The following is a 12,891-nucleotide window of genomic DNA, read 5'->3' as shown; positions in this document are numbered from 1 at the left end:
TTAGCCTTCAGTTCTGAAAGGGCAAATGCTTCAGAGAGTGAATTATGGAGTAAATTCAATGTTCACATTCACCATGCACACTACACACACATCTCAATGACAGCCAAAATGAAAGTTCTGAAACGGGACGTGTTGTCCCCTTATCTGTACGGCTATGAATGTTGGACAATCACCAAAGGCAGTGAAAATAAAATAGAAGCAACAGAAATGGGGTTGTTAGGAGACTGCTGAGAATTTTTTGGAAGAGAGAGGAATCAAATGAGGTACTACTTGAATGAACCCTCGTGGGCTGCTTGCTAATAAAAAAAAAACAGTCAGGAAAAGACGAATGCATTTTCTGGGGCACTTGAATAGACATAAAGGTCTTAAACATCTAATTCTCACGAGCAGAATTGAGGGCAAACGATGCAGGGGTAGACCCAGAGCAATCTACTTGGAGAGCCTGACAAATGGGTGACAGGGAAAGATCAGAATTATGTAACTTTTTGAGAGCATCCGCGTAAAGAATGATGATGATGATGATGATGATGATGCTGATGATGATGATGATGATGATGATGATGATAATATACAAATACATGAGCACGTTTTCTTTCAATACTATGTATTGCATAAGATCTTTTTTTGTACGATGTTTGTCTGTTAATGTTATACCATCATAGTGTTTTGTCTTTCCTCACGAATACAATCGTGCAACTGTTTTGTTCCTCATCATGCTGTCATTTGTTTATTTAACATACTTACAATTTCTTTGCTCATTTACTTATTCCATCTATTTCTTCTCCCATTCCCTTGTTCAAATAGAACCTTTCTCTTTGGCTTGTGTTTTCATGTTTGAGTTTTTCGTAATCTACATGTTCAGATACATTCTTTGAGAGATTGTTTATCCAATATTTACTTTCATGTTCTGTTTCCATGAAAAAATTTATTCAGTTTACTGACTTTTTCTGTTAATGAATTTCGTAACTGACTATCTGTTTATCAATCCATTCATTTTTCATGCTCTGTACTCCATCCTTCAAGTTCCATCCGTTCTCTGAGATTTATTTGTAAGAGAGTATTATAGACCACGTACTCTGGTGTATATCCGGTTTTCTCTGAAGCGCACCACGTGTCTCAGTTTGAGCCAGATGAAGGACAGAGAAGGAAAAGTTGACACGCACACTCTACTACAGCGAGGATGGTATTTTGTTCTTCATTTGGGTGTGATATTGCGCACGCTTTGCATCCAAGTTGTTAGAAGAAGCGAGGAGCGCGGCTATGACAGTACACAGTCTGGGTGTACAGGTGTTTTGTTGTACCCTAGTCTCACAATCATTGCTTTTGTCTCTTTTCTCACACCAAGGAAATTAGGCAAAAGTATAAAAATAATCTTATAATCAGCTAAATAACGTCTGCACGAATGACGTACAGGGCGACCACTCAAAGATGACCCCGAAAGAGGGCGGAGATCCTCGATAAACGCACCAGATAGAATAAGTTCTGAATGGAGGGCTACATATTACTTTAACCGAAATATTCACTGTTCGCTGCCAGGACAAAATCAACCTCGCAACATGTTTGTACAAATGCTTTGTAAGAAAATTGCGCAATGGAATTCATTTTAATTATGAACGCTCATGTGATGACTGAGAGCATCGTGTGCAAAGGTAACGATGAGGATGATTTGAAAATAGGGCGAGGAGAGAGGACAAGAGGAATGGAAAGGGAAGGAGCGCGAGATAGCAAAGATCGCCCCGAAGAAGGAGCGAGGGGAACAGAAAGAGAAAAAAAGCTAAAGGAGGAGTACGACGAGAAAAAAGACCTGTGATTTAGAGCTCTTCCTGGACGGTCTAAACCAAGGATCTGAACCAATGCCATTCACGCCCAATTTGAAAGCCATACAAACTGATTTGTAGAAAAGCCGAACAAATTTAGATATATTTTAGCAGGTGAAACTATTTGTCTAAGGAAGAAGTAAGATTTACCCCATACTGTATTTGAATTTGTAGATTTTTTCTTCCCTCTCGACACGATTAAGTCAATTAGAAGAGGAGCTGCCTTTACCTAATATTGTTGGATGAATGGTTGGAACAGAAATACTACATGTATGATGTTTTCAAGGTGCACAAGATGGAAACAAAGTGGAAAATATCAATATTACCTTTATTCCATTCACTACAATCGATATTTTGTGTCATATACAGACCTAATTAGTCACAAAAACCAGTCTGAAATATAGACCAATAAAGCACAAATCATCTTTTTTTGCAGAGGTCGTCATTCTTTTTTCAAAGAAGGTCTGAAAACGAAGAGAATTCCAAGCGCGTGGTGGATAGATACCACACGGAATACATAAAAAATAAAGACAAATAACTAATTGATTTGTGAATACACACATCAATAACAATGCTCAAAATAGATGCAACAAACAAGACCATTTAATGTGTGTCACGACATCGTGGAATCACACGCTCGTCAATGTTTGGACATAGATATAGCCTGTTCAATAATTTAAAAAATACCTGTCTCTTCTAAATAGAATAAGTAGAGATAGTTGTGATTGAAGGACCAGATGCTTCGCAATTTTGTCCTTACAACGTGTGTATGAAGGGTGGGGATGGCCTTTAAAAAATATTTCTATTAAAAGGAAAGGTTACCGATCCAAAACATTGAATTCACAGACAGCTATTTGTTTGTTTGTTTTGGGTAGGGCCTGGGTGTTTTACAGCTCTTGCAACTGAGTGAGGTCATGTGAGAGCGCGGAACACATTACACATTTTTAGTTTGGTAGGAAATAATTTTGAATTTTGCCTGGGTGGCGGCCGAAGCCTACTCTTATCGATTTTGGACCACCAAGGGATCTTTGACGTGCTCAACAAGCACACAGGACCTTCGAGATTTTTTGCCCTTATCCGAGAATGTTAGGTGCTAGATCATACCTATCCTATAATCAGGGGTGTTGCTGAAAGACAGCCGTAAAAAGGACCAAAGGAGCAGCATTAGAAGGCTGCAGAAAGAATCCGGAGCTCACAGGAGGGGGCCGAAAAAAAAGGGGAAGGGGGCGGTAGAAAGTGGAGACAAAAGCAGTTGACAGAACGGGATTAGATAGCAGGAAAGGAAGGAAAAACATAACATTTTTTAAAAAGAAAAACTTCCATTCCAGCCAGGTTTCGAACCAGGGACTTTATGAATGACGTATCACCGGCTAAGTATAAGCTAGAGTGCAACAAAATTTGAGCCAAATTAAGGGTTAGAAGAAGGTGCTACTCGTAATAGACTACAACGAGACTGCGGTGATGACTTATTGACACTTACTGTCCTTTCGTCCAATTTGCAGAGAGATAGCAAGCACGGCGACCCAGACTGTGTGCGGTCTAAAAGTACAAGACTATGATAGTTTGATTCAACTCGAAGGGAACGTCACCAAAAACTGAATGAAAAGGTTTGGTTTCTCTTTGCACTATTTTGCACTCCCGTCGGACGTACTGAACGCGTCACAAGAAAGTGGTTCATCTCTTGGACATAACTCACAACTGTACTCGGAATTAAACAATAACTCACTATTGTTAGTGCTGGAAGTAAATATATTTTATTCTTTGAGTCTATAAATTATGAAGGCAGGATTAGATGGGCAAGGTAAGGCTTTCAGTGCTATTGTTAATGGCTTGCAATGGCTGTGCCTGTTGAAAAGGAAAGAAATGAACAAATATCAATAAGTTTTAAGGTATTTTTATAGAAGCACTCCCGTTTCGCGTCACATCCACTACCGGAAGTCAGCTCCTGCACCACTCTAGTGCCGTCGGATATACGAATAATGTCAGTTTTTTAAAGTTAAGGTTTAGTTTTAGGATTTTTTCGATAATGCATGCTTTTATAGACATTAGGGGGGTTTCAGGGGTTCTCCCCCTGACGTGCGAGTACGTTATAGCAGTGTAGTAGATCTAGGTCGGGTAGGGGCCCTGAAATAAAGAGCCGTTACATTTAAACTAACAATTTGCGACGTTTTTCAATGCCAAAATCGTGTTCAGGGCCCAAAAAAAATCTACAAAAAGCTACAAAATAATATCTTTTATGAGACGGGAGGGTTTCTATAAATTAAATCGGTTACACGTCTTTCTTCACTTTGTTTTGTTGATTCTTTAAAAAAATGTAGATCCACATGTCATCAGAACAATAATAGAACGTGCCCGAGAAGTTCAGAAAGATCTTGATTTATGTTTTATAGACTACCCCAAGGCATTCGACAAAGTTAGGCACGACAAGATCAGCGACATGCTGGAAGCCCTCAACATCGACGGGAAAGACTTAAGGATTATCGAGAACATATACTGGGATCAAACTGCGGCAATGAGAATAGAAAACGACATCAGCGAATACATACAGATTAAAGAGTCCTACTAATTGCCGTCCGGAGCCGTCCGGAGCCGTCCGGAGCCGTCCGAAAGCCGTCCGGAGCCGTCTGGAAAGCAGCACTCATAATGACTAATATATGGACTCTTACTAATTGCCGTCTGGGGCATGTAGCCGTTCACTTCAACCTAGATCTGGACTACGTGCTTCACAACCTTTTCCCCCGACCGGCCATAACATTCCGAAGACCACAGACTCAACAACAACGACTACAACAATCACACAGCATCTCTTACAGGTGCTGCATCCTGTTACGTGCGAAGCACCTACAATCACAAAACCTTGGCTGTCTTTGGTTGGTAGATCTACCCCTTTTACACCTGGGTGGGGTGATAAATGTAGGTTTCCAAGGGTACACGGGAGTAGCAGTGTGTCGAAGTCCGAATTATAACACAGAAACAGTTAGGGAACGTTCGCATATTATGTCATCAAAAATGACCCTTTTTGACCCCCCCCCTGTCATCACATGTCATCGATTGGCTCACACCACCCCCCCCCCTCCCTGTTTGATGACATAATCGAACCACTACAAAATGCAATGAATAATACATTGTTTGTGCTTTGTAATTTTTAACTCGTTTTTATTTTTATTTCAGATTTTCACAAAATGTGTAAAAGTAAAAGAAAAAAATAATTACTGCTATCACGAGTACAAGTTAAATAAAATCAATGATTGATTGGTAAAACTCAATAATGAAAAACTGATTAAATGTGATGACACATGGCGGAATCAGGCTCTCGTCAAGTCAAATTTAGGTCTGATTTCAGTTTTAAATTTTTAGTGAACATTCAACACAATTTTCAGTGGGAAATTGAACATGTAGATCTATAACAATCTTTTGGAACTTTAATTAATTACTCTTAACGAGACCACCATCCAAATTTTTGCTGTTACGTAAAGACACCAATATATTGACGAGAGCCTGATTCCACCATGCCTCAACACAAATGTAACATAATTTAAGAACAGAAAATTAAAATAGATTTTACTTGGTTCAAAACTTTTTAAATTATGGAACGACTAGATAAACTTTAAAAAATAATTGAATGCAACACCACTATGCACAGAGACTTAAGAGATGATCTAATGTTTTAGATTTTGGTATGACTAGAGGAACTCAATAAATAAATGTCAATTTTAAACTCCTAAAATCAATCCTCACACTCACACCAATAAATGTAACAAACTTTGTTTGGAATCTACATCTTTTGTTGTGAATTAATTAGAACATAATATTATGTTAAAACATTGTTGATTTTAAATGGTAAAAAATAACTTTAACATCTAAACACAAGCTTTAGTAAACCCATATCTCGGGTGTTTGTTTAAGAGTCTTCATCACTCATAAAAACAATCCTCACACCAATGAATGTAACAAACTTTCGAATCTACATCAACATTGTTGATTTTAAATAGTAAAAAATAACTTGAACATCTAAAGCATTATACAAGCTTTAATGTCAATTTTAAACTCATAAAAACAATCTTCACACTCACACCAATAAATGTAACAAACTTTGTTTGGAATTTACATCTTTTGTTGTAAATTAATTAGAACATAATAAAGAGGAGTCACACAAGGATGTATACTTTCTCCAGACTTGTTCTCCCTGTATAGTGAAAATATCATGAGACACATAGAAGAAATGGCTGGTATCTCGATAGAGGGACCTAATATAAACAATCTAAGATATGCAGATGACACAGTCCTAATAATAGCAGAAGATGAAGAACACCTGCAGAATCTACTAAATGCCATCTTACAAGAGAGTGACAACATAGGCTTAAGCCTAAACATCAAGAAAATCGAAACAATGGGGATAAGCAGATAAACTCCAACCCCAACATGCAATATCAAAATCAATGATACCACCCTCAAGCAAGTGCTCATTTTAAATATTTGGGGACCATTATATCATCAGATGGTAGATGTCACACCGAAATTAAAAGCCGCATTTGCCAAGCAAAAGCAACCTTCCACAAGATGAAACAGATACTAACAAACATCAATCTGTCACTGGAAACGAGAAAAAAGTACTGAAAAGTTACGTTGAGCCAATCCTATTATACGGGTGGTGGACAATTAATAAACAACAGGAAAGAACAATTGTGGGGACAGAGTTATGGTTCACAAGACACATGCTACGTATCCCATGGAGAGCTAGAAAAACAAATGAAGAAGTCTTGGTTGAAGCAAATTTTAGAAGACAACTTATGACGAATATAAGAAAGCGACAGGCAAATTTCTTCGGACACACAATGCGGAAAGAAGCATTAGAGAATATTGTAACAACAGGCAGGTTTGATGGAAAGAGAGGCAGAGGCAGACAGAGGGAAAAGATATTGGACAGTATGACAACATGGCTAGGAGCAGCAAGAACAACAGACACCATTGCTGCAGCGCAAGACAGAGTGAAGTGGAGGTCCATGATCGCCCACGCCCATCAGCAAGGCACCGATTGATGATGAGATCTAGATCTAGATTTATAACTTACAAGGGAAAAAGAAAGACTTCTACTAGAGTAGATCTAGATCTACCCTTTTCATTTTAAGAAACTGATAAAGCGTTAAATCAAGACAATGTTTGACATGTTGAAGCTTTAGTTTTTATGATACAATTTCATGAGTTTTACATTTGTAAGTTGCTGTATGAGTGGTGGGAAAACACTAATTAGATCACATTCTAGATGTAGAATCTAGATCTAATGTTTAGTCTACTGATTTTAAAGTAACCGTGGCACCGAAAACGACACAGTTAGAGATCTAAACTTGTAAAGGATCAATTAAAATGCTTCAGAAATGTTCACTAAAATTGTGTATTTTGTTCCCTCGATCACATCACTGTTAACGATAACAAAAACGCTGTTCTAGCTGTGGAGAGATGATTTGTTTTGATAGAGGTTTTATGACAATTGCAACACTTAACATAATATACGTGCCAAATATTACAGTTACAAGAGAATAACAAACATAAAAAAGAAAGAGGGTAACAAACGAAGACAGTACGACATAGTGATAGAAACCACACGTGCGCCCACCAACCGTCCGAGCTTTGGTTGACGTGAGATATCCAACAGTGCAAATGTTGTTTAGAACAATTTAGCTCAAGGTATGAAAGCCATAATATCCATACGACAGAAAATATATGGAATGTCAGGGCATAGTCTGGCGAGAATCAGTGTCAATAAAAGAGGTGTCACAAGAATTATCATCATCAATAGGATGCGTGCAGTAAAGAAAAGACAGGCATGAAAAAATGGGACAGAAGAAAGGAGCTGGGAATGAGAAAGGAGTGAGAATGTGAAACATTAGGCTAAGTTACAAAAAGAGGCCAACGGAAAGAAGAAAATGCGCTCATCAGGACGCTCACCTCATGTGCCCACGCTGTTCGACGGTTTCTGAAAAATACCGTTAAAAGGTTGTTGGAAGGATCTTCCTACAGTAGCGAAGTCGATCACAAGGTATAACAATGAACAGTTTTCGAATAGATCCTGTGTGAATATGTCTGTGTGAGCACAGGTGTGTGTTTGTTTTGTTTGTTTTTGTATGTGTGTTTGAATTTGTTATATATGAGGCAGCGAGGTGGAATCAGGCTCTCGTCAAAATAATCAAAGTGAACAAACTTGCATTTTTCAGCAGGTTTGTGAATTTTTATCAAATTTTTGTTTTTTGGCTCAACACCTTTCATGCGCATTAGAAAACTCATTTCTGTGTGGATTTTTCTGAAAAGCATTGATTAAAGGCACAAAAATGTAAATTTTCAGTTCTTAAGTTAAGGAAATAACTAATCTTTGGCGGCCATTTTCTCACAAATGTTACCTCTGAAAACAGGTGACCCCCACCTCCTTCTTTTGCAAATATCTCGACTTGTATGCAAGATAAATGGATATTGTTTTCCTTTCAAATAAAGACAAGTGAACAAGCTTTAAGATGATACCAATAACTCTACAAACCCAAAAATTGACGAGAGCCTGATTCCACCACGCTGCCTCACATATGGAGTGGGGAAAAAGGGGAAACTTCTATTTTCCTTGTTTCTGGAGGCAAGTGGGGTAGTGTTAGAAAAAAAAAAGGGGGGGGGGGTGTTGATGTTTGCTGATTACGCCTTTCAACACAGTGCTGCGAAGTTCAATTCAACAGGAAGAATATTTTCAAAGTTTCCACCTCAAAACTTTTAGGAGTCAAACCCACTATCTTTCGACAGATAACACAACCCAGAAAAGGCAGCCTAGTTCTCCAAGTCAAAATAAGAATTGAAAATGAAGGCGATACTGATCTTGTGGGTGCATTTACAAGCTCAATAATTAGAGATCGCTCAAATATCACTCAACGCCCGTTCCCGCTTGCAGTTTTGTTGTTGTTCTTCTTCTTGTTGTTTTTCCTAGTTATGTCTAAATGATTACGAGTGCAATATTATATCTGCATCCCTTTTTTCAGGTCAAGATTGAATTTAATCGGACACGCAAATAACTTCCCTGTACATGTGAAAGAAGCACACGATGTTTAAATGGACTTCTCCAAATAGCTTGTCGGTGCCAGACCAAATGTTGTCAAATAATGATTCGTATACAAGAAAGGTGGCACGGCTAGAACTGGCTGGACATCATCACAATAATGCCCCTTCAGTCGATGGCAAGAGACAGTCTTTAAAATTGGTGAGTGATCGGAGGCAGGTAGACCCCCAAGACGGTAGGAAGCCGACTAGTACATGCAACAGACAAACTGCCAAATCAGTCCCGACGTCTCCCACAGAGTGGAAAGGGGGACAGCAGAAGAAAAAAAAGAGTGCCAGTTCATCTCTCCCGAGCTCACCACAAAAGTTCAAGAAAGCCACAGGATATCAGGCGAGTCAGCAAAAGCAAAGTCTATTATCAAAAGTCAAAGGAATGTTCCGAAAGTCTGGGTCTAAAGGAAAATCTCATAAAAGGTCAACGTCATCCCTACCCTCCTCTCCAAAGAAATATACTTCTTTCACCGAGAGCCCTGATCAAGGGTGGAAGGGAGGGACATGGACATCAGTCAGAAAGGTAAAGGAGATCAGCCCCGCAGATCCGAGTTCAAAATCTGGGCCAAAATCGAGATTGGGGAGGTTGATTGAAACGAAAAAGCAACAACGGAAACTGATACGTTCTCTAAATGAGAAACGAGACGAGGACAGCAAGCACCACGTGATTTCAACTGACTATGACCCTTACGTGCAGCGGGAGTTTCCTTACATCCCTACCGCTACAGAACGAGTCCATGACAGCAAAGTAGACCGATTTTTACAACCTGATGATTGTGAATACAACCAGCGTATTTGGGGAATAGACAAAAGTTCAAGACATAATGCTAATGTGAAGCAGAAAAAACTTATAACATTTTCCAGCATCCAAACCCGGCCAGAAACTTCTCCGGGAAGCGAAGTGCCTGACGCGACTGTACCTCAAATGACTCGCGATTCTCTCAGACACAGCTTGTCCTTCAGATCAAACATCGACAACTCACTGGGTTTTCCTCTCTTTAAAAGAGAACGCAAACGATGGTCTCTACGTAGCGAGGGATCTGTGGGCCTGTACGAGGATCACGTTAGAACTGAGCTTCTTCCCTCGCCCAATGTCGAGGAAAGCATGCACGACAATACTGATAAATACAAATTCGGCCAGTTACGTGCTAGACACTCTCTCAGCGACACAGACAGAGAATCGAATCTGACAGCTAGTCTGACGTCTGTCCACGAGTATGAGCAATCGTTACTGAGTCATGAGAGGGCTGGTCTTGGGAGAGTGAAAGTCATGCCGTCTGATGTGAACCAGATACTACTAACCAAAATGGGACTCACGTCTCCTAAAGAACGTGAACTGAAAAGAGAACTGAGTAAGGTTAACGAATTAAGTTCTGAGAGATCGAAAATTGAGAGACAAGCGTTAAGCACCACCGGAGAGCACCTATTGATGTGTGGGAATATTTCAGTGGCTGAAAGAAAAGAACAACTGCGAAACACTCCTAATAACATTCTTTTTGCTCAAGAGAATTCGGAAACAAATCTGCACATGAGAAATAACAACAACGGTCATCACGGGAAGAAACAACCTGCTTTGGCAAACCACCCTTTTGTAAATGCTAACGGAATTTTGAATAAGGAGCCCGAGTTGTTAATTGCAACGCATCATGATCGTAAGATCAAAGAGTGGCAAGCTCATATTTATCAGCGTCCTCAGGGTTTCAGTTTAGATATCACACCTTGTCAAAAGGAGACACTTAACTTTGAAAAATGCCCAGTTCAGATTAACACAGATCTCACTGATCGAAGACAATGTGAAGTTAAAAGTAGAAATTTGATTAGTTCTTTGGTTCACGCACGGACACCTCAAAGTTTCCTCTACCCGAACAGCCCATCCAGCAACTCAGAGGACAGCTTTGGCGGCAAAGAAACTCCCAAACATTCGACACCTGCTGACAGCAACATGCGGAACAGTGAGTTTCTGAGCATCAGTCACTGGCTGGAACACAGCAAGTGTTCGAGTATCGAGGGAGCCAGCATCCCTCTTGAGGAGGAGGAACATTTTCAAAATCACACCAACACAGATACTTCTTGGGAATCTACGGGGTTTTGTCCAAGAGATGCAGAAGCGGAAGACGAAGAGCAGAGACCGAACTTTGATCCCAAAGTCATGAAGGCCATTTACAAGGATCAGCAAGGTCCAGATAAGAGATCGTCTGATGAGAATGAAGTCAAAGAGCCCGTGGAGACTATCAGAAGTCACATTGAAGTCCACAGAGCAGGAACCATTAGCGTAAATGACATCAGCAGAGATTTTCAGACAACTGTATCCCCTGAAACAGTCGAGGAAGTAGAAGGTATCCAGTCCCCAGAAACATACAGCCATGAGAATGTTCCAGCTGCACCATCACCTTTAAAAGAAATGAGTTGGAGTGCCCCAAGCATCAATATTGAAGAAAATCTTTCTTCTACGTCGGATCTTTATGCCAAAGAAATTATTAGCGATACGAATACGAGTGTCTTCGGACCACATAAAGTGACTCGTCAAAGTTTGTTGCAGTGCAACATTGAGGCATCGAACTCTGCCGCGGACTTGCCAAAGTGTTTGAACGTATTCCAAGGTAGAACAAATGACGTGAATCACATGTCTTGTATGGATGCTGACACCAGGCATATGAAAACAGGACAACCCTTTGAACAAGATGGATTTAAGGCTGAAGCCTTTGATGATTCGTCTGTCGCTCTAGTAGACATGGTGTACTGCAGTCCAAATGTAGTACATAGCTCAGGGGAGACTAACGGTCCAGCAACTGTTCTAACCTTTCTTCCAGAAAATGAGGTAGCTCAAAAGTCTGTTGGCTATACAAAGAACTGTAAAGATCCATCGAAGCAAGATCTCAGCGGGGTTACTCCAGGTTCAAAGATTTCAGAGAAGGGAGAGAGCGTTAGCGAAAGTTCAGCGCACTTGGGTCGGCAAGATTCTGTCTCTTTGTCTCCGAGCCAACACAAACAAGAACTACGCCAAACAGATCTGCTCAATCCTACCTCAAACCTCGGGCTACCATTCGATCAGACAGACACAACAAGGGTTACTTCTGAAGAGGGCATCATGGACGTTGAGGCTCCCAGTGACATGATAGAGTCCGAGTGGAGTCTAGCAGACAACTCAGTCTCAGACAGGGATATCAAATTTACACTATACGATATCGAGGACGTGCTCTCTCCACCACGCACCCAAGACAGACCTAGAGAGACCACTACAACCACGGCTACATCCCTACCCACAGGAGATGACAGAAACGAGACATGCTCATATGAACCGTCCTCTCGTCTTACGGGAAAGTCAGCACTCGAAAGGCGACATCTTGCTGCCTCGAGTAAGTCTGAACACTTAGGAGAGATGTCCTCTCCCGACGTCTCGTCACGTCCTGTAGAGGTGGAGTTCTCTGACTCGAAGCTAAGACGTGACGACCCCACACGGCTTATCGAGACTCATCGCGTTGGAGGTCTACAAGCAGGTTCTAGAACAGTTCATGGGCCTGAAGTGAGTGAGAAACATGCCGTAACAGAACGGGGGGTACGGCCACTGGAAATGTTCATCATGCCGAGCTCAGTTCTAGAGCAGCGCGGAGGGGAGAGGCAGGGGCAAACTGACGAGGAATGGCTCAAGAGCAGGCCCAAAAAGCGGGTGAGCAAATGATTATGATCAGACTCACACTGACCAATACGATTTTTTTCTGTTACCTTTTTTGTGGGATGTGGGGGGGATTTTCCTTCAAAATAATTCTAAATCTCGTTTTTGTTGTTGTCGTTTTTATGAGGGGTGTTTATTTTCTATTTATTTTCTTTCTGTTGTATTTCTATTTAATGTTATTTATTCACTTATCTATTTTTAGAGAGGTAGAAACTAGGCCTGGGCATTATTCGCTTTTTAAAAAACCGAATAAATAGGTACCTGTTTCTATAAAAATCCGAATAACCGAATAAATGAATCGTTTTTTCGCACGGGACGGGG

General features: G+C 40.4%; 1 protein-coding gene across 3 annotated transcripts in view; it reads left to right on the top strand.

Moving 5' to 3' along the window:
* The first annotated feature begins 3,153 nt into the window (after positions 1-3,153).
* The window catches only part of LOC101856590, a 21,553-nt gene continuing 11,815 nt past the window's right edge, over positions 3,154-12,891 (top strand). Inside the window, exons 1-2 of one of the 3 annotated variants that reach the window (XM_005103301.3) lie at positions 3,154-3,560; positions 8,831-12,564. In XM_005103301.3, coding sequence (XP_005103358.1) covers positions 8,893-12,564 — 3,672 coding nt within the window. In that variant the 5' untranslated portion in view covers positions 3,154-3,560; positions 8,831-8,892. Of the gene's footprint in view, positions 3,619-6,768; positions 7,855-8,830; positions 12,565-12,891 lie in introns of those variants that run through there. The other 2 variants (XM_005103300.3, XM_035971052.1) reach the window with 2 other exon arrangements.

The sequence above is a fragment of the Aplysia californica genome, unplaced genomic scaffold (assembly GCF_000002075.1).
Source record: "Aplysia californica isolate F4 #8 unplaced genomic scaffold, AplCal3.0 scaffold00367, whole genome shotgun sequence".
Lineage (NCBI taxonomy): Eukaryota > Metazoa > Mollusca > Gastropoda > Aplysiida > Aplysiidae > Aplysia > Aplysia californica.
The sequence above is the reverse complement of the archived record's forward strand: the minus strand, read 5'-3'. Positions and strand labels throughout refer to the sequence as shown.